The sequence below is a fragment of the Rutidosis leptorrhynchoides genome, chromosome 4 (genome assembly GCF_046630445.1).
Source record: "Rutidosis leptorrhynchoides isolate AG116_Rl617_1_P2 chromosome 4, CSIRO_AGI_Rlap_v1, whole genome shotgun sequence".
Classification (NCBI taxonomy): domain Eukaryota; kingdom Viridiplantae; phylum Streptophyta; class Magnoliopsida; order Asterales; family Asteraceae; genus Rutidosis; species Rutidosis leptorrhynchoides.
The window spans coordinates 126,434,146-126,460,606 of NC_092336.1; the positions used below are offsets into that span (position 1 = coordinate 126,434,146).

A 26,461-nucleotide genomic window follows, 5' to 3' on the forward strand; every position below is an offset into this window, starting at 1 on the left:
TTATAATAATATTTTAATATTAATAATAATAAATAGTAGTAGTAATAATAATAATAATAATATTAATAGGTTGTTTTATAATAATAATAATAACCTAAATTATAAGATTTTCAATAAATTTAGTAACAATAATATTAATATTAATATTAATAATAGTCATAATGATATTTCATTATATTAATATTAATGTTAAATATTAATAATAATAATAATTATAAAAATAATAATAATAATAATAATAATAATAATAATAATAATAATAATAATATAACAATTTATCAAATTTTCATGTTTATATCCTAATATTATTAATGATAATAATAATACTATACAAATTATAATAATATTTACATCATTATTTATAATAATATTATTAGTAAAAATAATATCACAATGTGTATCTATATATATATACACATATAAAAAAATATATATATACATATATACATCTGTATATAAATATATATCCATTTTCATATCTTATAAGTCATCTATTTTAAATAAAAAATTTAATGATACAAGTATTTAATATTGAAAGTACTAATAATATTAATATAATGTCTAATTTACCTTATAAATAATTTTAATATCATTTATTATCAATTACATATTATATATTAACATGTACATATTTATATCTATTAACATTACTTAATTACTCTAACTGTTATTTTTCATTTTAAATTCTAATTGTTTAAAGTATACTTTATTTAATCAAAATATTATATATTCTTATATTTATAGTTATATAATATATATATATATATATATATATATATATATATATATATATATATATATATATATATATATATATATATATATATATATTTATTTATTTATTTACAAATAATTGTTCGTGAATCGTCGGGATTAGTCAAATGGGTAATCGATTACATGAAAGTAGTTCAAAAATTTTGTGATTCAACTTTACAGACATTGCTTATCGTGTCAGAATCATAGTAAGATTAAGTTTAAATTTGGTCGGAAATTCCCGGGTCATCACACAAGACGCGTTTGCAATCGTTGTTTTATTTTGTACTTTTTTTATTATTATTTTTTATAAATAAAAATAATATTTAACTGATAAAACTATTTAACAAAAAAACCATGTACAAGAGGATTATTCATTTGAAACCCTTTATTAAGTTGAAATCCAAGGAACAGATCTCAGCCCTTGGATTAATCATATCTCAATATCTCAGATCTATAACATAAAATTAAGTCTCGTTCGTTCATCAATAGTTCATATAAACAACCACGTACAGAGCTTAATCTTCAATTTCAATCAGTGATGTTATTGATAATCTGAGCTCAAAATTGTGATCTACAACATAAACCTAAGTCTCATTCATCATTAATTCACATAAACAACAACAGATTCATCCTTAATTGATTCGAGTTCTTCATTTGTAGCCGAAATACACAAAACGATGTGTTTTGAGAAATCTACTCAATCAAATGATGATATGAGAGTAGTTTTGTAATCTTTGTAGCTTATTTATGCTTCGTCAATCCTCAAATCAGATGGAGAAACATTGAGTGATTCCAGAAATCGAAGTCAAAGGTTTGAAGCTTTCGGTCAACATTTCAATTAGAACGAATATGTGAGTTTCAGGTTAGTTTGATGATTGACGAATGATAAGGTGATGATTTTGAACAAGTTTCATGTACAGATCAAGATCTAAAAACAAGTAAATCGCAATTTCAATTTTCATGAAGAACATGAAGAAGATGAAACTGTTCATGCGTGATTCTTCAATTTGAAGCTGTTTTGGAACTGATTTCTTTACATATTATCTTAATCACAGGTGCAGGATTAATATGCAATTGATTTAAATGACTAAATTCACTTGGATCAGTTTTCTATTTGAATCTTCCTTCATGAAGATGAACAGTACCTTAAGCTTAATGAACCTGAGATGATGATTATGAATATCAAGCACATAAAATCACGAATTGAAGCAAAATAATGATTAAAATCTGTTCCCGAACCACCGATTAAAAATATTTGTGACGAATTGCATTCCAAAACATCATCAAATTCTGAATTCGGATAATGACATAGCACTCGAGCTTTGAAAAACACGATAAAACACAATCATATGTGATTGTAAAACACAATCACATGTGATTCTGCATGACAATCACATGTGATTCTGCATAACAATCACATGTGATTGTAAAACCCAATCACATGTGATTCTGTCTGTCAAATCCAATCACATGTGATTATACAGACCCAATCACATGTGATTGTAAAATTCAATCACATGTGATTGTAACAAAAAAATTCGAAAAAAAATTCGAAACTTTTTTTTCCGAAGAAAATTAATTTTTTTCAATCACATATGATTGTCGCACCACATATCGCGCTCTCATTGGTCCCTTTGATTTCAAGAAAATAAGTGATGTCAAGTGATTACAACTCACCATGTACAATTTTACTTTGTTTTTTTTTTCTTCTTAAAAAAGAAGCACGTTTAGGCCACATGCAATAGTTTAATTCTTTCACTAACAATTTTTCTGCCACATCAGCGTCACATCAGCACAAACCCTTTAACATTCCTTTCACTAAACACTCACTATCATACACTCCATTTCAAACTTTAACCAATTTAAAAGTATTAATTAAATACAATAAATAAATACAAATAACATTTTATTAAATAAAATTAAAACATTACATTGTTAAAAATTAAAGACATTACATAATTAAAAAAGAAAAGACAATACATAAATAAATAAAAACACAATAAATAACGCTAATTGTTTTGAACAATATAATCATCCGGGAGTGTCCAAATGCGTTGGATCAAATTGTTGCGAAGGACATGATGCGCTCTTTTATCTCGCATCTCTCGATCCACCCGATCTTGGAGCTCAACTCTCTCCGTCCAAGTACGTCACGGCATGTTTTCTCGTTCGCAGAGATAATCCTCTTCGAGGTCGCATATGTTGCGCTCGTTGTCTTCGGTGATCATGTTGTGAAGTATAACACAAGTGTACATGATTCGACGTATTTTATTGATACTAAGAGGTCTTGCTGGGTGTTTTAGTATTGCCCAACGACCTTGAGGAACACCGAAAGCTCGTTCCACGACTTTTCTCGCGGCTTCGTGAAAACGTTTAAACTTTACATTTTTTTGGCTCAATTGGACATTTAAACGACTTGACAAGTGTTGCCCATTCTGGGTATATGCCATCTACCAAGTAATACCCTTTTGTAAATTCGTGCATGTTGATAGTGTGACGGACTTTCGGAGCTCGACCATCCAATAAATCTTCGAATAAATCCGATTCATTAAGAACATTAATATCATTGTTCGAACCCGCTGGATCAAAGAAAGCGTGCCAAATCCACATATCGTAGGACGCAACCGCTTAGAGCATTATTGTTGGTCCTTCGTGATCACCCGTGTGGTAATGCCCTTGCCACGCAACTGGACAATTTTTCCAACCCCCAGTGCATGCAATCGAGACTACCTAACATACCCGAAAAATCGTGCATCTCCAAATGTTTGGCATGCAATCGACGAACATCTTCTTCAGTTGGTTTCCTTAAATATTCTCGAGAAAACATATGAATAATACATTCGCAATAACTCTTTAAACAATCACGAGACGTTGATGCGCCCATGTGTAAATACTCATCGAATGCATCAGGCGCAATGTCATGCGCCAATTGACGTATGGCCGATGTACACTTTTGAAAAATATTGAAACTGAGTTGACCGGTTGCATCGTAACGTTGATCAAAATATTTCAAATAATCGGGTCTCGGTTGAGAATCATACGATAGAATAGTATGACCAATACAAATAAACAATGACTTACTCATTCGGTATCGATTTCAAAAATAATCACCAGGAAATGTTGGATTATCCGAGAAATAGTTGTTGTACAAATGATTACCAGTATCAATACGATCTCTTTGTAACCGGCGTCTTCTAATAATTGTACGAGAATTTCGAGCATCATCTTCTTCGTCCATTGCATCAAGCGAATCGAGTAAGTTAAGCGTGTTGTAACCTTCTTGAATTAAATCTTCATCGGAATCGGACTCTGCGCTATCACTATCCGTCACGATATTCTTGCTTTCGCTCTCAGAAAGTAATAAATCTTCCAAAGCCATTTGATTTTTTATTTTTTTTTTATGTTTGTGAAAATATGAATTGAAGGTTGAGAGTGTTGGGTAAATATAGAATGAGAGTGTATGTTTTTGTTATGATATGTGTGTTAGTATATATATAGAGATATGTAATGCAGTATTTGTTTAAAAGAAAAAAAGAAAAAAAATACAAAAGAGCCGTTGCAAAAAAATAATATTAAATCCTGTGGGGCCCACCAATCCGTCCGTTAGAGTCGTTACAGGGGTGGCTAACGACTGTAATGGCGATTTGCTAGTAATCGCCGTCTAAGGCTCACGATCGTTAACGAATCCCTTTCACGATCGATTACATGTGGCCTTAGAGGTAAAAATATATGATAGCTAGGGATATATTTTCAAAGGGAGATGGCTTTATTAGATTATAAAGTTGTAGATACATGTATTGGTAAAAAAAAAAAAGAAAAAAAAAATCGAATTCCCGGATATAAAAAAAATTAGAAGAAAACCTTGTCATTTAAATAGGTCAGGCAAACCAGTTGTCCGTACGTTTCTCCGATTTTGTCAAAATCCATCGTCATACTCCGGTGAGTCTCCGTCAATTTACACTATACTTCTTTTTTCGATTTTCATATTTACAATTTATCTTGCGCATATCTCACTATTAGATTATGTTGTTATATCGTTGCAATTTTCTTTTTATTTAATTTGGGATTTAGGGCTAGGGCTAGGGCTAGGGTTCAGTATACATTTCAAATCAATAGTTACATCTGACGAAGAATTTTAATTATTCTACCTTTACAGCGAATGTACAATCGTATTCTCACTTAATATAGTGTTTGCTACATTTGAAGTCTGTTATTATTATGTATTTTTGTGCATTATATGCACTGATACTTCAGTCGAAATCGTATGTTTAATGTTTGCAAAGCCAAAAGTTGTTGTCAGTTAAAAGCTCTCACCATGATGATTTGATAGAAACAATATCATTAAGTATTAGTTTGATACATCCTCAGTAGTGGTTGCTTAAATTGAATACAACGCACCACTGCTGTCATATACCGGTACTTGTTTTACTATGAATTTTCCGAATAGTGATGAAAGTCGATTATCTAGTGTTTGGATTTACATTTGGAAACTGATAATTTGATTACTGTAGCTAGAATTTTCAATTTATAAAATACATCATGTGATCAAACCAAAATCGTTTAGTATGAATGGATTTCGGGTTTGAGTTGGGAAAAGAGTGGATCGAATGTTTTAACTCCAATAATTGTGCGAACCCCGATTTGAAATCTGGATTTCAAGGGCGTAAAACAATCGATTAGATTAACCTTACTCGATCGGAATCGAATAAGTTAATATCTTAAGGTGAGGATTAATTCCGATAATGACCGGAGCCTTGATCGGAATTGCATTAACGACTGGAGAGATACTACTGTAATTAATTTGGGCAGAGTAACATTAATGCATACAGTGTTGTGAAATAAATGATCTTGTTTACGTATTTATAGATGTTATGAGGGAATGGTGACGTGGCACCTGTCCCTTTCATGGTTGTAACAAACTTTGGCAATCCCGAGGGGTGATGTGGCACCTGTCCTTTTCATGGAAATAATCGAGCAGATCCTAACAAACTTTCCTAGATTCATGGGCTGACGTGGCGTGCAGCTTGTTTGTATGTTTGTTCCGGGATCAAGTACTCGTTCCGGGACAGTGCACTCACTCCGGGATGAAGTGGCTGCTCCGGGATAATGCACTTGCTCCGAGACAGGTGCTTGTCCTGGGACGTTATCCTTGTACCGGGTCGAAATATTAAATCGGGAAGCTGTGGTAGTTCCGGTAGTGTGGTGGCCCCGACTAGGTCATTACGGGTGAATGCCTTGATTAGTCGGGAGGGGCTTTGCTTCGTATTTACTCCAAGTGTTTTTTCACGGTGTTTGTCATGACCGGGCAAAATTGTTGTCTGTTTATCAACAGGCTTATTTATGTTGATATAATCCTTATCTTCTTAATGCCTCTGCATCCGGCTAGGTGATGCCGGTAGCGTGTATGCTTATCCGGGCTGGATGGCGTTCCCGGCTAGCCGTTGTCCGACGTGGTCCTTCCCGGGTGCATGCATAAGTAACCTTCTGGTCAGGTTACTAAGGTGATGCCGGGAAGACGTCCTTTTCCGGGATAGGCTTATGCCGGGTAAAAACCCTAGCCGGGATGTTGCTAATTAGTGTCTTTTTGAGACGGATCATTGTACGTATCATCATCATGCATTCATGCCCCTTATGCCTTACGCGACACACATGCTACAATGGCCAGGACAAAGGGTCGTGATCCCACACGAAAAGAGATGTGACTATGTTGAAAAGAAAATTATCTTATTTACATCTTTTCGTTATCTATTAATGAGCTTCATACCAATTATCACAAAATACTACTGGTGTACTCCTTAGGTTATTGACAGTTTTCCTCTATGTTTACAAGAGTATCCTTTTCTACACCAAAATGTCCTTTTTGATAATTTCTTAGTTGTTAACGCTTAAGCATCTAATTATGTTACCATTATAACTTCCAACGGTAGAAGCACACGCTATCATTTACAACCCATTCTACACTAGATGATTATCAGATTCTGTTCATTTAATGCTAGTTAATAATTAATGTTTGTTAGTAACTTTCCAACCACACATCCAACCATCGCTTTACTATTATTAATTATGCAAGATCCATGAACGTACTAATATAATCCTTTTTAGTACGAATTGGTGAATTTAAACGGGTAAACGGGCGAGGTTTTCCATGATCAGGCTACCCGAGGAGCGAGTATTTACTCATATGTACACGGCCTAACCGGGTTGTCTCGTGACCGTTTCCAGCCCTTTCCTTGGCCACCCAAGTTATGTTGCTAGTGATGTTTGAACATGCGACCTTTTGTGATGATATTATGACCCAACTACTAGGCTATCATGGAATGACTCGATTTAGTAATTATATTTTAAATTGTTATCTTTCAATTGCAGTGGCAAAGTATTTTACTGTCAGTTCTATTATCCGGAAATAGTGACACCAAAGGTGAAGGAACGTAAGTATGCTTCAGATTCGGCTTAGCAACAAAGCTACAACGTCAGAAAGTGGTGGAGGTGCAAAGCTGCCATCAGGGGAGACTGTTACAGTTGCATGCCCTGATCATCTTGTTCTTGCTGAGCTTCCTGTTGCTAAGAGCCTTGGTTCTGTTAGTAGCGTTACTCATGTGAAGACTGTTGGTCGTAGGTCCCGCCGCCAACTTGGTGAACGTGTCCATTTCTGCGTTCAATGTGATTTTCCTATAGCTATTTATGGACGTTTGGTATGTGACTACTTTCATTTTCTCCTTCATATTGCAAATTATTATCTGTTTGTATATATGTCTACTGTTGTTAGGGATTGTTGCCCCTTGTTATTGTCTTGGTTGTTCGATTGTGATAGAATTTATGTTCAAGTTTGACTTGTTTATCATGCTGCAGCTTTAATTTGTTCAAGCACTTAGCCACTTAGTTATTTTGTTAGTTTCAACACGATTTTCCTTTTTATGTCAAATCCACTATATGATAATGCCTAAAGGGCACAACAGGTAATATCAAAAGGTTGAGCTAAAATAGAAACAGGTCAAATGGATCAAACAAGTAGAATTGCAAAAGTTACCCGAAATTTTGATCGATGCATGAAACCTTCTAAGAGCATGAGGTTTCCGTGTCCATTTTTCGATATCCATTTCAAGGTCGTCAATGGACTTCGAAATTGATTATAGTGGGGTGTCGTTCGGTGTCCATTGCAAGGCCGAATATGACGTTGACCAATAAGAAAATAGAATAATTTAAAAAGGCAAAAAAAAAACCACCGTCAGTCTCGCGATCTTGGACCACCGATGCCGAAATCGACGGTGATGCGGTGTCGACCGACGCCTGCTTGTCGGCGTCGTTGAAGGTCGACGGTGAAGTCGATTATGGGCATCGTGTGCTCTAATTGGTCAGTTTCGGGTCAACCATCCTAACCCATTTCAATCTGTACCAAAAGTTACCTACTTTGACTTGTTACCTGATCTACTCTTAGTGAATCTAATATGAGTAAAATACATGCTTTATATGTTGTACACGTGAGTCATGAAAATATCACATGATAACATCCATGTTTTCAGCTATTATGCTTTGTAAGCTGCAGTTGTTTAATGTTATCAACCGCTTTCTGGTTGTTGCAGATTCCTTGTGGGCATGTCTTCTGTTTGGATTGCGCTAGGAGTGACTCTATATGCTACATGTAAGAATATATTCTAAATTATAATAAATTAATATCATCAATTTTATTGTTATAGATGACTAGTAATGTGCACTTTATGTATTTGCTGCATGCATAACACAGGTGTGATGAGCGTATTCAAAAAATTCAGACAATAAAAATGATGGATGGCATCTTCGTATGCGCAGCTCCACACTGTTTAAAGTCCTTTCTTAAAAAAACCGACTTTGAAGCCCATGTACACAACGTCCATGCAGATCTTGTTGACCCAAATCCTCAAAAAGATGCAAACGAGTCTGAAGCTGCAAGCACCAAGAAACCAACAACTTCTGACACAACGGTTCAAGCCCGGACACCAAGACCAGTACAAGATGCTGAAGACCGCACCCCGCAGACCCAACCCCTTGTTAGACCACTCATACAGCCTAACCCGAACGCGAACCAGCCCCATGGTTTTGATGGGCCTAGCCCGATGCATATACAGCAACAGAATTTTGAGTACCCTGTGAATGACCTCCAACCACCTTCCAATTTTGTGGTACCGATCAACCCAAATGTTATGGTCCCTGCTTCATTCGGTCAACCACTTTATGCTGGTCAACAGGCTGGGGAAACAGTTGTGGATCAGGGTTCGTTGGGTTATCCTCAACCTTGGAATGTTGGACCAAATGGTGCACCTTTCGACCCGTCTATGATGATGAACCAAGGTGGTTTCTTTCAAGGTGGTCCACCATCCAATATACCACCACTAGGTGGTAATGGTAATCTGTCACTCCCGCTGCCGCCTCTACCTCCGCCGTTTGGTCAAGCTCCTGGTAATTTCTTTGCCGGTGGTGATCCAAGTCAGCATGGACAGGCGTACGGATGGCAACAAGACAAGCATAACAGTATCGGAAATGGTCAAGATTAACATAGCTAGAACTTTATTGCAGTAGTTGATATCATGTTTACTAGTTTTTGAGACGGTTTAGAACTTTATATGTTTAATACTTCATAATACTTGTCCATTTGGTTGATAATACCCTGCTCCCATTTAACCTGAATAGGGTTCATCTGTTTACCGAATGTTACTATTTCAAAAAAAAATTTACAACTTTTTTCAAAAATTTATTACAACATCTTCATTCCAAAAGTTCTATTTATTCCATAGTTATTCATTCCTCAACTGATATTACATAACACATGACCTCCAAAACCTCCATCTCCATAAAAGAAGACAACAAAGAAGCTAAAGAATTTGTCAACTTGCTTTATTTTTCTCCAGAATCTACTTCCTCACTTTATGTATACATTCTTTATCAAATTTCAGATGCAACTGCTTCAACTTCATATAAACCCTCATAAAACTTGAATCAACATGCTCTTCAAATCGCTCGTATGTTGCCGGAACCGTGAGAAAGATAAAAATACCAGTTCAAAAATGGTTCAACGTAAACTCAATACCTGCATGATCTATGAGACAAGTTGAGGTGGAAACTGCTAGGCGCATTTTATATGTTTAGTGTTAACTCAGTTGTTCAGATTTACCCATTTGACTAGTTAATCATGCGCATCTCTGCGCACGCGCACGCATTTCACGCAGGTAATTGCACTATATGCGGTAAATAAGGCAAAACAAATGCGCAAATTTGTAGTTTAATGCACAGTCGTTGACCAAATCTAAGGGCGTGCATGCGGTCTGATGTGATACGCGCATACCCCTGAACTTGGTTAAGAGATCATGTTCGATTAAGGAAAGAATTCTTTCCATAATTATAGCTGATAATTATAGCCGATATTATTGGGAGTTAGTTATGGAAGGATTAAATCGGCCTTTTTTACTTTTCAAGTCGGCCGATCTATATGATTACCTACAAACCTGTCTTGGGCCATTAAGCAACGATCGTTTTTTAATGGTAGACTTAACATTTAACCACCTTATCGATATCATCTTATCGATATCATCTCATCTTATCACCTTATCAGATACGATCTGAGTTATTTACGGTAACCGGACCGGAGAGTTAAATTCTAAAATTCTTAAACACCACATTATTCACGATCAAGTGTATGTTTTCTCTTTGAAAATATATGCTTGTTCACTAGTTATGAAAAAACATAACCCGGAGTTATTATTTGTATTTTTCTTGTAACAAAGTAAATGCCTCCACATAATCACATCTGCAACTGTATGAAATGCATCTAAGATTTACCGGTTAGGATTGATACATATTTTGTTATCAGTTCACCACTGAGAAACTGTATGAAATACTTGTTCTCTCAAAATAGCTTGAACGTATAAATCCTTATCCACTTACCCGTTTACAAAGTAACTGTTAAAAAAATTATCTTATTCAAATTATTCAGTTTTACATATTACATAATCACTTACAAAATACTTTAAAATTAAATACTTACAGTAATTATATTATTCATTATCTTATAAGTCATAATCACTTTCAGACACTACCTAAACACCTAGGGTTCCTATCAATAAAGGGTTTCTTGAATGCCCGTCTTCGTGGCCAAAGTGGTACACTCTATTACCTTGGGTATTACGGGTTGAAGTCAGGAGTTCGATTCCCGTCTCTTAAAAAGTCCTCATGGGAGGTTTTATCGATCCACATTCAGGAATTTAGCCCGATCCACATGTCCATATGTTGATGGAATCGGTCCCTGTTATGCGGTTCAAGTTTTCACCCAAAAGCGCGTGTGTGCGTGGAAGTGATCGGATGGAAGTGATAGGAAGGAACGGACTGTTTTTAAAAAACGCTAATTATTTCGGGTTACTTTTTATACATATACATACACGTATAATAAACAACTCAAACTAACCACTTCATATCGATGGTTCTGTTCCCTTTTTACGCGATTTTCTTGGCGTAAAAAACACGCAGTACATTAGGTATATTAGGTACTAACCACGTGTTTCCAAACATACTCGTAGCAACGCGTTTTAAATTATGTAAATACATAACGCTATATTAAATATGAATATGAAACCCGAAAGGCCCGCCGCATCGCGCGGGCCCGTCTTTTTCTAGTTGATATCAACCATCAAATGTAAATATGTAGTTTAGAATATCATTTCCTTGTTTTACCAATTATTACGTTTTGTATCGTTTAGAACTTTGACAATTACAATCTAACGATGTCATTACAAAATTACATGTAATTCATTAGTTATTCGAGACTTTGAAGTATACAAATGAAAATCACCAAATTGATCAAACATGCGGTTCATTGATACGAAATAGGAATGACAATGGATTGGAAAGATCATGTGATGTCATATCCACATTTATATCCAATTAAACTTATTAATTCATATTTATATCTGTTTAATTTTAAAATTCATCCATTCATATGTATATCCGTCGGATTAAGCGGATTAATGAATGTTCATCCAAATCTATATAAATTTCTCATATTTTGCACAGTAATAACTAGTGTTCTACTTTTGACGTTCAAAAATGATTGTTATTAACCATTTATAAGATCAAAAATCTTATTTTTACTAATTTGGAGAACTAAAAGTCGATCGTATGTTCATTATTCACTTTGTTAATTACATGAAATTACATTGAAACCATAAGAATAAGATAAATGTTACTAATTAAATGAACCAACAAATTATATGAAATTATATATTTTTGGCGATACCAAAAGTATATATATATATATATATATATATATATATATATATATATATATATATATATATATATATATATATATATATATATATATATCTAAAAGTTCAAACGAGAACCACGAAAAGGGCGAGAACTGCGAGAACTTTTAATTTACAAAGATTTTTCACCCGTGAGTAGATTGAATCACCCACAAATATTGATGGAGAGTAAGAATGAACATAAAAAAAAGTTGAAAAAACTTATATTTTACCTATATAATCAAATATATAGTTTCTCGTTCACATGTGAATTTTTGTTTGTGATACATATGAACATTTCATATAATTAACAATTTAATATGTAATTTGTGGTAATGAACATATATTTGTTAATGATATGAACATTAATCAACATTTGCATGTAATTTGTTACACTTAAATGCATAAAAATTATGAAATTAAAAGGTTCTCGCAGTTCTCATCATTTTTATGGTTCTCGTTTGGGGTGGGGTGGGTAGGGGGGGGGGGGGGGGAGAGTAAATTTTTTTCATTTTTTTCTAAAAAAAAATTTCAAACATCAAGTTTAGGTGAAAATATGAACATTTACAAAAGACTTTGTGATGAATGTTACAGTATTATTTAGGAGGGAAAACGATCGAAGAAATAATTGATAACATTCATCATGAGTAATGTTATTTCTAATAATATTTTTAGAACGTTGTTTTCTTTCATCTTATATGAAGTTTTTTTTCAAAATTTAGCCCGATTTAGAGTTTAAGGTTTAAAGTATAGGGTTTAGGGTTTTGAGTTTTGGGTTTAGTTTTTAGTCCCTAAACCCAAAACACTAAACCCTAAACCCTAAACTCTAAATCGTTCGTGTTAAAAATTCAATCTAAACCCTAAACCCTAATTTCGAAACCCTAAACCCTAATTTCTAAACCCTAATAGCTAAACCCTAATTTACTTTACAGTTTGATTGGGTGAAAGTTTTTTTCTGTTTGGATACCGAAAGAATGAATGATCCGACTCATACTCTGATGTACGCAATCCAGTAAGATTATTCTCTAACTGTTTTCAACACTTCTCGAGCCACCACAAAATATTCATTCTAGACATTATTCAATGCTAAGACCTCTCGCTTGTTTATAAGTTTTAGGGATTCCGTTTTTTTTTTTTTTTTTTTTGATTAACTTTTTCATTATAAAAGTTTATTCCCTATTAAAAAATTATCTTATTTTATACGGAGTACTGTATTTAGTATTTACTTTACAGTTGTACTTTCAGACGGCAAAAACAAATAGAGTATCCAATAATTAAATTGGGACGCAGTGACAATTGCGATGGAGGGATGGATGGGTATAAAGTATAAATAGCGAGCCACCACCATATTCAACACTGTTTCACAAATACTATAAAATAAAAAGAATGGCATCATCATCATCATCATCATCATCACCAGATGAAGTATTCTTCCACTACGCCGTCGTGACCTATTTACTAATCGGACCACCCACCTACATATCCTGCCGTTACATCACCGCACCATACGGCAGACACCACCGTGAAGGATGGGGTCCCACCATTCACCCATCACTCGCTTGGTTCCTAATGGAATCCCCTACTTTATGGTTCACTCTCATCCTCTTCCCATTTGGTCAACACCATTCCAACCCGACATCCATATTTTTAATCTCACCTTTTCTTTTCCATTACATCCATCGGACCATCATCTACCCGCTCCGTATCCACCGGGGATCCAAACCCGTCACCCGCTACCCGATTTCCATCGCACTCATGGCCTTCACTTACAACCTTTTCAACTCTTATTTACAGACCAGATGGGTGTCTCATTTTGCTGATTATGACCGTACTGGTGTCTCGTTTTGGATTCGGGTTTGGGTCGGTTTGGTGGTTTTTGTAATTGGTATGGTTGTGAACGTGAAATCGGATATGATACTGGTGAGATTGAAGCATGATGGAAAAGGTGGGTATAAGATTCCGAAAGGTGGGTTGTTTGAGTATGTGAGCTGTGCTAATTATTTTGGGGAGATTGTGGAATGGTTGGGTTGGAGTTTGATTATCGGGTCTTGGGTCGGGTTAGGGTTCTTGTTGTACACTTGTGCTAATTTGGTGCCGAGAGCACGTGCGAATCATAAATGGTATTTGGAGAAATTTGGTGAAGATTACCCGAGAAGTAGGAAGGCCGTGATTCCTTTTTTGTATTGATCTGAATGAATCTAGAGTAAGGTGTTAAATTTGAGATTTTTTGCTTTTATTTGTTTCTTCTCATTTTAGATTAGTGATTGATTATGATTTTCATTTGTAGTTTTTCTTGTTATCATCGATATCGATAGTCTTTTTCAAAGATTGTTCTATGAAAACAAGATGTAAATTATCTTAATTATGAAAAGCCAAACATGTTATAACCTAAGATGGAGCTAAGATGGCTGATGATCACAACTAAACATGTACCATACAATTATCTAAATCAGTTTTATAGTGTTTCTTTTACTACAGTTAAGAGTCACTGATGGGGTCCGAACGCGATGTTAGAATCTAACCACCCGTTCAATTCCTTGGATGAACCATTATAGTCCTAACGCCCCTATAGAGGAAACCCCACAACGAATTCATACGGGCATCGCGTGCGGTAAAACCCCTCAGAGGCTTAAACGCTCAGACGTCTGAGAAGCCTCCGAGGCCCATGAAATGGGCGGGTAACCACAATGATGAAATGGGCGGGTAACCACAATGAAATATTTTTGCAGCATAATGAAGTCGAAGATCACAACCATTGCACCAACACCTTGCTGTTTAAATTGGTTTTATTGTGTACGGATGAATTTTGATAGTATATAAATAATTGACATAAGAGATTAATCCTCTTTATCACCTGTAGCGAATTCTAATTTAAACAGATTTGCACAGTTATTAGAGTGTTAACGAGCGATCAATCAATCGCTTAATCGCTTATACACTCCGAAGAGTCTACACTCACATGAAATACTCTTAATCATATCCAATGTAAACTACATAAATATGATTACATATAGATGATTATCAAACGGCCTAACTCTATTCAAAATTAAATTCATAACCTTTGAAGTATTCAAATTTTGAATCAATCGGGGCTTGATCATTATATTTTATCAAATGCCCCCTTAATCACCTTTGATGGATTCTAATCCTGAATGAATTAACATGGTCGGCATAGTTTTAACAATGAACCCGAAAAAATCTACACGCACATAAAATACTCTTGATCATAAACCAATTTAAACTACATAAATATGATGCCATATAAATTCAAGGACTATATTATATTCTATTACCACTTCTAATTGTTTTGATAAATCTCCCTGTAACATTTTGTTTTATTCTTTTTAACCTCCATTCAGCAGACGCCACTCACGATGTCACTAGAAATACTGAAACTAAAACTAGATGATCGCACAAACTGAGACTCAGAAAACAATATGAGCAGTAGCTATGCTTATTGACAATATAATTATAATGTTTATGTATACAACAGCATAACTGTAAAGTTCATAATAATGAAAAGGTATACAACAAATGGAGGTAACTGTTCATCAATCGAAAATCGGACAAGAATATTATATATATATATGAACCATGGTTGATAGAGGGGAAAAAAAAAAAAAATACAAAAGGTTTAAGTGAATAAAGGAGTAGGATTATTTGGTCCTCTTCTTGGCTTCACTATACAAAATCACACCAAACACCGTAAGCACGTAACCTAGCATCCCCATTACCGACACCGGATTCTTGAAAATCAATATTGAGATCACAACAGCAACTGCTCCTTTTGCATTTCCAAGAACCTAGGATGTACAAGCTTATATTATAAACACAAACTCTAAGCCAAACATCAACTCGAGTATTTACTAACTCTCACCATGTGACGGAAAATCGGAAATCATTACATATGATATTCAGAAAAGTCTGAAGTGTTTAGGGTGCTTAGTTATCCAGGGTGATTAAAGATTTATGACATCCATATGGACTAGATGCGCCAATTTCCAATTAATGGTCAGACTTAGGTGAATGTTAATACATAGAGTAACTAAGGGACATATATATAATGAAGTAGCTATGTTAGTTTTATTATGATAAGGTTGAAGTCACATGGTCCATTTGGGTCATACTATGCGTCTAGGCCTAATGGTTCAAAAGCATGAATTGAACGACTCAAAAGGATAAACAAAGCAGCTCAAAAGGATAAACTAAAAGATGACCAAAGTGTATTTCAAGCATATAACATCCTAAAGCGTCTATTTCAAAAATCAAATTATCGTTGTAACAGATATTATTTTCTAATATATTAGGACATTATTATTTGATGATAAGATTTAGAAAGGATTAAAATAAAAGATGAGGAAACGTGTTTGCTGGTCTGCCAGAGCTTTAGCTTATTTTAATGAGCTTATGGCTTAAGCTTACTAAGTATAAGCTAATAAGCTCTAAAGTGTGTTTGATGGGCTTAAGAGTCTTCTTTGTAAAGAACAAGCCAATAAGCTTTAGCCCCAATTTTAGGGCTTACTGAGCTTATAATCTTAAGCCCATAAGCTATAAAAAATAAGCTAATCTAAACACCCCAACAGTTTTGTTATTGTAATTATTATCTCAATATTTGATGTGAATTTATTTTCTAAGTTGCGCAATATTCTTTTGAGATAGAAAGGTCTATTCGCATAACACCTGCGAGAGATTACTCCCAATAGTCCTTTTGGCGCGCATAATTCTACCAAGGACAATTACTGTAACATACTTAGAAGCCTAATTTATCTCTTCTCTATATACTTTAACAAAATTATCTCTTAGATTCGTTAACATCTAATTTTTGTTTATCTGCAGTCCCATATGTTCCTCCAACTGTAGTCATATAATGACTAGCAATAGTTCTATCTCAGTTATGATAATCTCTTTAACTGGTATTCCAAGAAAAGGTTTAGCATTATTTTCCAATTTTTATAATTATTCCGTGTCAGTTGATTGGTAAAAGTCAAACTGACTTTACCATGTTATATTACCAGTTGAATTATATGCTCAAAAACCATAAGTTGACATCAAATATGAACATGGAAACTAAAAATATTTAACACACGAAAAATACCTGGAGAGTTAAAGCACTTGTATGCTTGGTAACCAAGAAATTTGTCAAATTGACGAGATACGCTAGAGCAGAATTGAACAGCAAATACCAAACAATGCTGACATCTTTTCTGGCAAGAGCTATCGTTATCCCAACCACATTATCTTCCATTAATAACGTTGCAGGAAGCAATATCACAACAGCTACGGGTGCCATGTACAGCAAAAGATTCATCGAATTCAGCTTTTCTCTGGTAATATATATAAAATCGATGCACTATGTTGTTAATCGGATAATCGATTCCATTAATTAAATTCCAAAGATCAACAAGAGGATGAAATTTACCCTTCTGAAGATAGCAAAATCCCTTGAAGCACCGACTTTAACGCTCTTGCAGCTGTAGCACCAAGACACATAATAAAACCAAATATATGGAAACTTGGTTCACCCTGCAACAATACAATATATACAGATTTAGTATTCATATAGCCAAAAAAAGGCTCGTATTCGAAGAAGAAAGATCCCATAAAGAGTATTTGTTACAAATCATGACTATTGAATTATAATCAGTTATTTGCATTCAAGTAAAACTCAGGGCTGTTAACAAAGTATTCATTTCTTTAGGTACATTCAATTCAAGCTAAGCACAAACATATGAATCAAATACTGAACAAACAAACAAATTCAAGGAATTTTACCCCACTAGCAATGATAACACCAGTAACAACAGGAACAAGAGTGAAATAAGTCAACCAAGCTTCCCTTTTTCGAGTCATCAAATACGCAAACACCGCAGTGAAAAACGGCGTCGTTGCACCAACTGCTTGAGTAAAAGAAACAGGCAAATACCTCAAAGAAACATTACCACTAACAACAGAAGCACAAAAAACTAAACTAAGAGCAGAGATCTTGAAAAACTGAACCCTAGACCTAACAGATTGTAAAGGAACAGTTTTAAACCAAACAATAGCAATGTAACTGAGTAAAGAACAAGCAGTCATATGGCACATGGTTAAAAAAATCGGGTACTTGAATCCGTAATTGGATAACAAGTATTTGTTGAGTATGAGTACTCCAATGTTTGATGTGTACCATGATAACACCAGACCGACTGTGTACCACTGGGTGACTCCTTTCATTGAAAGTTGATTTTAGGGTTTACATGGGATTTGGGGAATTGATTGAGATCTGAGTACGGAAGGAATTGGTAGATGAGTGGATCTGAAAGTTTGATATTAATATTATTAATAAATTGAATTGATTGATTGATTGATTGAATTGAAAGTCAATATGTGTTTCAGATTGAGCGAGGGTGACGTGGCGACGATAAGAAACGATGAGTATTTGGAGCAGCAATTGCAATTGCAGTTGCAGAGAGAATGAAACGAGATGAAAATAATACCTTCTCTTCCAATTCCATTCTACAGCTGTATTAATATATATAGATATAGATATAGATATAATATAATATAGATATATAGACATAATAGAGATAGAGATATAGAATAGATAGATTTACCAAGGAAATGGTTTTTAGGTTAACATAGAATTTTGTAATGTCGAGAAAAAAATAAAATTAACCACACTATAAGACTATTTGTAAGGTTGTGGCGTTGTGCCACACTATGGATGATGATGAAGACGGTGATGCGATACAATTGTCGTTTAAAGATGTTCAAGTGAATGGTCTTGTCAATGGTCGTACGTGAGTTAGGGATCGGGGTGACTGATAGGAAAATGATGTTTTTTTGATGAGCTAAAAAAACACGGGTTCAACCCTACTCTATCCGGCACTATCTCCGGTGTCTGGACCGGGAGCGGTTCGACCTTCTCGTTTAATGTTGGAGCGAGCATCGGCGTGGATACCACCAACAACGGGGATGAGGTTTCCTTGTCACGTCCCATCATTTGAAATGTGGATGACGTGATCGGTTAGTGGGTCTTGGCTTTGCTTGCTAGTTGGTAATATTTCACTTTGTTAGATTGTTCGTTTTTACCCATGTATTTTAGTTTGCAGGCCATGGTTGGATGTTGGATGTTGGCTCTCGGGGGGTTCGGGTTTAGTTAGTTTCTAGTCGGTTTAAGTCGTTAGGTCTAGTTTACTGCTTTCGAGTCATGTCCGTGTTTGCTTCATGTATCTTGTATCTTATTTTTTTTTCTTTTTCGGGAAAAAATTTTGTTATAAAGTTTTCGTTTTTTGTTAAAAAAAAAATAACAAATAAGAATAAAAGCTTTATTGCGTATTTATTTGAAATTATACCCCTTAAGACCACCATTATCGCGGCGTCAGAAGGGTCCCATCAGACATGCTGGACAGATTTGACGCCATTAACGGAGCATCAAGGCTAACGGATTTGGGGTGTCAGTCACCCATCCGATGGGAAGAAAATGTTAAATGAGGTGTCGCGATGTGATTGGTCCCCAAATTTGAGTCGTTGGGCAACGGCTAGGAGGCCTTTTTTCTTTAAAAAAAAAAAAGAAATTTTCAAACTTTTATATTTTATCTATTTAAACACACTACCCACTTTCATTTTCACATACCAAAACACTATTTTTTTTCCTCTCATTATTACACTATCAATCCTAATTTTTTTAAATAATTATGGCATCCTATTTACTTAATTCCGACTCCGATTTAGAAGACGAGCGGATTATTGCACTGATTCAAGAATTAGAAGTTGAAGATTCTGAAGTCGTTTCCGAGTGTGTTCCAAAAAACCGAATTTATATTCCAGGAGATCGTGAGAAAGCCTCACAAGACTTATGAAATGTTTATTTTTGTGAGACGCACGTGTATCCACAACATATATTTAAAAGGCGTTTACGTATGCGGATTCAAAAATGTACTTCGGCTCTATGCCAATTGGCGTATGAAACCGTCCCCGATATGTTTGACAAATATTTAAAAATCAGTGAGTCCTTCTCGATACTTTGTTTAGACAACTTTTGTAAATGTATTATCACTTTATACAAAACGCACTACATGAGAACTCCTAACGCATATGATGTTGCACAATTATGTAGAAAACATGAGGAGAAACATGGTTTTAAAGGACACCACTAAAATTAAAGATAGGACCCCATATATTTTTAAAATCTATAGTTTTGTTGAAGTAAATAGCTATATTTTTGGAAAATTTTTACAAAGTATCATTCGGATTCTAGAGGACCCCATTGAATTCTGTTACTAGAATTGCCACTGGGTGGTTTAGTTCCTCTTGGGTGATCCCAAACTGATGTCCATAAAAAAATATGACATTGTCACGTCACTGGCAGATTTTAATTTTTAGTCAAAAAGTGCACCATTTTCTTGTGACGTCACTAGCGGGATTAATGGTGGTCTATTACGAAGTATTTGAAATAGTTTAGGGACTGAAATTTGACATAAAAATTCGAACGAGGGTTAATGAGGGTCAAAATATGACATTATCACGTCACATGCATATTTTACTTTTTGATCAAATAAGAAGTATGGGTGGTCTAATAAGAAGTATTTGAAATAGTTTAGGGACTAAAGTTGTTCAATATTTAAATAAAAAATTATTCATTTTTTTTTTTTTTTTTTTTTTGGGGATAAGCAGCATTGCAAATGAAGGCTTGAGTGTTTACTTTCGTCGTTAATAACAAGGCGGCAGCAAAGATTTCATCGATCACCCCTTCTAAAAATCGAACAATCAATCATATTTTCTTGAAATCCCGATAAATTATTCCCATTTTGAAACCCTAATATTTGATCTTGTTAAACACAAATAGATATACTTCAAATGGAGTCTTGTATCAAGATTTCACCATCAATCAACTTATCTGTTCATGCTCCTTCCAGAAATATTATAAGGAAATTGTATTGCTTTGGTGATAAAACGACAAAACAGGGTTCATTTTTGAAGATTAAAGCGAATTCAGACAATGGTGCAGCTAATTCATCTGCTTCACAGCTTGTTAGTGTTCTTTTCTTTGTTGATCTTCTGAAATTTTGAATCTTTAACTATTCTGTAGAGATATTTAAGTACTTTCTTATTGCCATGAATAGTTAAATTGTGTATATATATGTATATTGTATTGTATCTATTGTTTGAAGTAACTTGCTTATTGCTTATTGTCATTGTTTGTTTGGAATCCTTGTTATAATCTGATTGAATAACTTTTACCTAATTTGATTAAAGGGTCAATAAGTAGTTGAAATCTGGTCATTGATGTGATTGCCAAAGTTTCATTAGCAGGATGAAATTTATGAGTGACCTTAATTTAACGCAGCTTTACACGTACACTAACCTGATGTAATCTAATTTTGCAGTCTGCAACGAGTGCAGTAGGGGATATGCACAGAAAATTAAGCAGTCTTGAGTCCCTTTTTTGCTACGATAAGGCTGTTCCCGAGGAGATAATCGAGGAACCAGTTGGGTTGTCGTTAGGTGAAAAGAACATTGGAAATAAGACACGTTGTCCTGGTTGTGAAGCTAAGGGTGCTATTCTTTGTGCCACTTGCTCTGGATCGGGGTTGTATGTTGACTCGATATTGGAGAGTCAAGGTATCATAGTCAAAGTCAGATGCCTAGGTAAATTCTTTTTTTACTTGTATCCTAGTTTTGAGTAAAACTATGATGAAGATTTTTTACTTGCATGTTTTCTGTAAGTTGTGACTACTATACTAGCAGTGGCGGAACTTGAATGTGAATTTTAGGAGTGCTGAAATTTATATATACATATTTTCAATGAAAACATTGGTCCTAATTGTAGATCAATAAAGTTAATTTCTTGATCTAATGATACTTATTTAGTTAAAAATTGATTTCAGTTGAAAAATCGAAAGATATGGAAAAGATAAGTAAATTCTTGATAAATTTAAATTGTGCGAACCTTCACCATATTAGTCATATCTCCCTCATACGGACTCCAATTTAGGTGATTTAAAAGCCCAAATTTTCATAACTCAAAAGGCTACAAAATCTATTACTTACTCAAAATTAAGTAGGGGCGGTTGCCCCTCCTTGCCCTTTAAAACATCTGCCCCTGTATACTAGGCATGGATAAGGAATAGTAGGATCGGTTTCATTTTCTTTCTCATGGTAGACTCTTCATATGGTTGTCCTTAGGACTAGAACATGGATATTTTCCCCTAAAACCATATTAGGCAGCTCGTAATTCACCAATCTGGTAATTTTCCTCTGGAATTGCCTCTAACTTTGGCGGAGGAAACATAAACAACGGTGTATGGAAAGACCCTAACTCAATTTCATGATCATCATATTAATCATGATGATCCAATATATGTCGGTTTCTTGCCTTATATTGTTCATATATGTATGAGATCTGGGCCAACAAGTTATAAGAAAGAGGTGGCCAAATGTGCTGGTCTGGCAGGCTGGATAACAGGTCAAAATGGTTCTGCCAGTGTTAACAGCATTGAACCGTTAATTTGTTCGATTTTGGCCACATTTGCGGGTTTAATCCTGATTTTTAAAACCCTTTTGCGACCCGTTTGATCTGCTGACTTATTTGACTCGTGATTCATTTGGGATATGAGGCACTTAATACATACAATAAGCAATTTAGCCATTATTGTCGCCTTTAGTAGAAGTCTTGGAAAGGTATATACAAGTTCTTTAGTTAACTTTCTGTATAAACCCTTGGCACGGTAGCAGAACAAACATGTTTTAGTGTGGACTGGGATAGGTTGTCCTAAAACATTTTTGGCCAACTATATTTAGTATTTAAACAATTTGTTTTAGATTTCGAAAATATTTATGTTGTTAATGAAATCGTTTACCATGCACTATACTTTGGCAGACTTATTAACCCGGTTTTTTTGTAGCCAGTTTTACTTGTATGTTGATTTGTACCTTCACAAGTAAATGGACTAAAACTATAATTATTATAACCTATATGTAAATCTGAGTTTATTTTTGCATTGTTGTAATAACAATCCTTTGTATGCAATAAAAAGCTTAGGATGATCATTCATTGTTTGATTTTTATCTAGTACAAGAATAAGTTTCATAGCCCTTTTCTGGTTGCAGGTTGTGGTGGAACTGGCAACATTATGTGTTCAGAATGTGGTGGCCGCGGGCATAGTGTTGTTGCGTAATCACTTTTGGTTTCTTGGCGTAAATTGGAAACCACTTTTGTTATCTTGTAATCTATGATATTAATACCTTCTATATCTACATGTACGAACAAATAATGGGCTAAATAGTGGAGCAACTTGTTTTCATTAGTACGAGTGAATACCGTATACAGTATTGCAAACAACGGATGAGGGGGGCGACTAGTTGGCCTTGGTTACTAGCCCGACCCGAGTTGCAGAAAAATGCTTAAAGAATTGGTCAACGGTCAAAAGTAGGTTCCAAGTCAGTCCAATGTCAAACAAAGTCAAAGTTAGGCCAAGATTTTAATACAGTGTTTTAAAATTAGGGTTTGGTTCATATTTTGCCACATCGTTTTTTTTTTTAAAGAAAATGAAGCACAATAACTCCTACAATTGGTCCAAGTTTGAGTCTGGTCAAAGTTTAAGTTTGGTTCATATGATTATGTTTGTAATATTTTGGTTTAATATAAATATAATTATGTCCAAAAGTGAATGTTGATTAACATCCGACTAGTCCCTCTAAGGTCCGGACATCTCGTCTTGCAACTTATCCAACCTTGACTATATATGTATTTGGTATATAAACTTTTCCTATACTGTTTTCCATGCTATAATTTACACATATTTGACATAGAACTAAAAGAATTTTAACTGAGCATTGTGAACAGTACCTTTAGTTCTGTAAGCAAAACAGTATGTTCTGTATTGCTCCTAAAAACGTATGTTCGTTACTTTTATATACATTCTTATATATATACATATATCAAAATGTGTATGCATCACCTAAACCAATCACCTCTATACCAACCTAAGCACAGGTTTGAATAAATTAAAGAAACGACACCACAAACTACATAAGAAACTAACAATGCACAAAACGATCAGAACTGAATTATATTAAAACTAACTGTTATTCAAGGTAGGTCCATCACAATTCACAACTTATAAAACAAATTCAAGTGCACTCTGTTTCGAATTCAACACTGCTATACTACTATATCCAACATGTCGCGAGTCAGATCAAGTTACGAGTAATTGTGTAAATCGGCTGCTAGTTAAAATTATCGATCGAAAATGGACTTGGCGAATAAATTCATGCAGCTTTCCAGCAAGAAATGGCGTAAATTATTCGTCCTTTCCATCCCTGTACAAGCCAATTATTCTCTACATCTATCATGAAATCTTTATGATATAACCCTACTTTTTCTTCAGCCAGTTTGATAATCCCTCGAGCAAACGGAATCGAAACAAACCCTGCTCTTAAATTACGAACATGCCACTGCTTGTACGTCTCGGGTCTTTCGATCCTCTCCCACCCCTCACACGCTATAACATTCAAAGCTTCTCGTCCGAAAAGTTCCCCTTCAAGCAACATTCGTTCACTACTTTCACGAGGTACATTCGCTTCAAGCATATCAAATAACGCCGAGAAATGAAACAGAGCCTCCTTGAACCGGGTCAGAAAAAACGGGGCGTTATAAGACCCGTTTAGAATTCCATGGATAAAAACGTTCGGGTTAATCTTCTTTATAAAATCAAGAACCATGTTTCTCGCACTATCTACCCCAACCGTTTCATCAAGCAAGTTTTTCGATCGATACATACAGTTAACCACTAAAAACTCGTCTTTATCAATCTTAAGATCCTCAGCATTCACATTCTCCCATCCTTTTGCAATCGCTTGATACTCAAATGGCACGTTGAATTGCTTAGCATACTCCTTTAACCGAGCACCAGTTTCTTCAATTCTTTCTGCTGGCCTGAACCCCGGTTGCGGAAATTCAATTCCCGTTAACCGAAGTTGTGGTGGCCCACCCCTTCGTTGAGATATTCGTTGAAGAAAAGTAGGCCATTGAAAGCCATAGAAGATACCAAAATCAATAATGTGTATCCGTGTTGCGTTCTCTGCCATATCCATTATTGTTCTGTTCGAGGCAAAATTCGAAATCTTCCTAAACGGGGAAGAAGCAATATATAGATGATACGCTTTAATGTAATCAACGGCTGACGTTTTCTTGCAAACTAATCCTCGATGAATCTGACTACCAGTGCCAGCTAAGCGAGCCTCTAAACCATTAGCGAAACAATGAGCTAACCTTTGACTCCCATCACCAAAAGGTGAAGCGTGTCGCCTAATCTGTTTCAAAAGTTCACTTGCATTACGTCTGTCATCAGCAACAACAGCCTGCGCACAAGTGACCAAAAGCGTTCTCAAATCGATCACTTCTTTTTTGTTTTTCGGCTTCCTACCACGACCTTTCCCTTTTCCTTTTATCGAGCCTTTCGGTTCCTTATCCTTAAGCTTATCTTTACTCGTTTCGGCCTTTAAAGTTGTGCGCATCAATCGTAAAGCTGCATCACCTTGTCCCATACTACACAAAAGAATCAGATCAATCTCATTTGTCCTCAAAGTAGAATCTTCAAATATCGCCGCCTGCTTAATACTCCTCTCTTCATCTTCATCTGCATCTTCATCCATATACCGACTCTTTCTCACCCTCGAATCCGCTCCCAATTCAACAGGAAGAAACTTATTAGCTTCTTCAACGCCTTTCTTAAAGTTCATCATCATTTGATTCTCATCACTAATCTCAGATCCATCAATTACATTATCTCCACTACTAAACGAACTTAATGACGTATATGATGCATTTAAATCACCATTACCATTAACATAACTATTATTATTACTATGATCTGAAAATGAACAGCTATCATTGGGGCTATTTAAAAACTGATCAACAGAAAACAACCTTTCATCATAAGACGGTGAAGATGACGGTGATGGTGACGGAGGATATTTTTTTCCGATGACGTCATAAAATGATTTTTCAGCAGCTTTAAGATCTAACGACTCATAAAACATACAATTTTTATCTTCTATATCTTCTTCCATAAGCACCTGACTAATAAACCCTAATATTGCATCTGATAGATCACAATCTTCATGCAGTACATCATCTTGCACGCTTGCACTATCAACTGGCGATGGAGATTGAGTAATAGATACAGAATCAAACTGTATACCTCTAAATTGATTCACCGGATTGTAAATTGAATAATTATTATCAAATCTAGGGTTATTATTTGGGATTTTATCATCTGGTAATACAGTAATACTTTGATTACCGAATGGAACTCCATTTCCGTTTGCAGAGTTACCGAATCTAACAATTTTTCGATCCATTTAGATTATATGGATCAAAAATGATGCTCAATTTGAAATCTGGATAAATAGTTTAAAAGATGATTTTGAAACCCTAGATAGTTAGTGAT

The 26,461-nt window shown here is 34.9% G+C and overlaps 5 protein-coding genes across 5 annotated transcripts; 3 read left to right on the forward strand and 2 right to left on the reverse strand.

Annotated features, from left to right (window-relative positions):
- Window positions 1–4,561: 4,561 nt before the first annotated feature.
- Window positions 4,562–9,449, forward strand: LOC139843442 (E3 ubiquitin-protein ligase HAKAI homolog). Its single transcript, XM_071833519.1, has 4 exons — window positions 4,562–4,695; window positions 7,123–7,448; window positions 8,337–8,395; window positions 8,498–9,449. Exons 2-4 carry the CDS (start codon window positions 7,191–7,193, stop codon window positions 9,282–9,284), a joined length of 1,104 nt encoding a protein of 367 aa, XP_071689620.1. The 5' UTR covers window positions 4,562–4,695; window positions 7,123–7,190; the 3' UTR covers window positions 9,285–9,449.
- Window positions 9,450–13,317: 3,868 nt separating this feature from the next.
- On the forward strand, window positions 13,318–14,325 carry LOC139843961 (steroid 5-alpha-reductase DET2). The gene has a single exon (XM_071834148.1). The coding sequence runs from the start codon at window positions 13,413–13,415 to the stop codon at window positions 14,211–14,213; it is 801 nt and encodes a 266-aa protein (XP_071690249.1). The 5' UTR covers window positions 13,318–13,412; the 3' UTR covers window positions 14,214–14,325.
- Window positions 14,326–15,487: 1,162 nt separating this feature from the next.
- On the reverse strand, window positions 15,488–18,534 carry LOC139840117 (probable sugar phosphate/phosphate translocator At5g05820). Its single transcript, XM_071830343.1, has 4 exons — window positions 17,799–18,534; window positions 17,446–17,549; window positions 17,122–17,350; window positions 15,488–15,829 (listed from the first exon to the last, which is right to left on the reverse strand). Exons 1-4 carry the CDS (start codon window positions 18,237–18,239, stop codon window positions 15,683–15,685), a joined length of 921 nt encoding a protein of 306 aa, XP_071686444.1. The 5' UTR covers window positions 18,240–18,534; the 3' UTR covers window positions 15,488–15,682.
- Window positions 18,535–20,702: 2,168 nt separating this feature from the next.
- LOC139844470 (uncharacterized) lies at window positions 20,703–23,314 on the forward strand. The gene is made up of 3 exons (XM_071834699.1): window positions 20,703–21,038; window positions 21,395–21,656; window positions 23,118–23,314. Exons 1-3 carry the CDS (start codon window positions 20,865–20,867, stop codon window positions 23,183–23,185), a joined length of 504 nt encoding a protein of 167 aa, XP_071690800.1. The 5' UTR covers window positions 20,703–20,864; the 3' UTR covers window positions 23,186–23,314.
- A 776-nt stretch (window positions 23,315–24,090) lies between these two features.
- On the reverse strand, window positions 24,091–26,461 carry LOC139840118 (scarecrow-like protein 9). The gene has a single exon (XM_071830344.1). It carries the CDS (start codon window positions 26,370–26,372, stop codon window positions 24,279–24,281), a length of 2,094 nt encoding a protein of 697 aa, XP_071686445.1. The 5' UTR covers window positions 26,373–26,461; the 3' UTR covers window positions 24,091–24,278.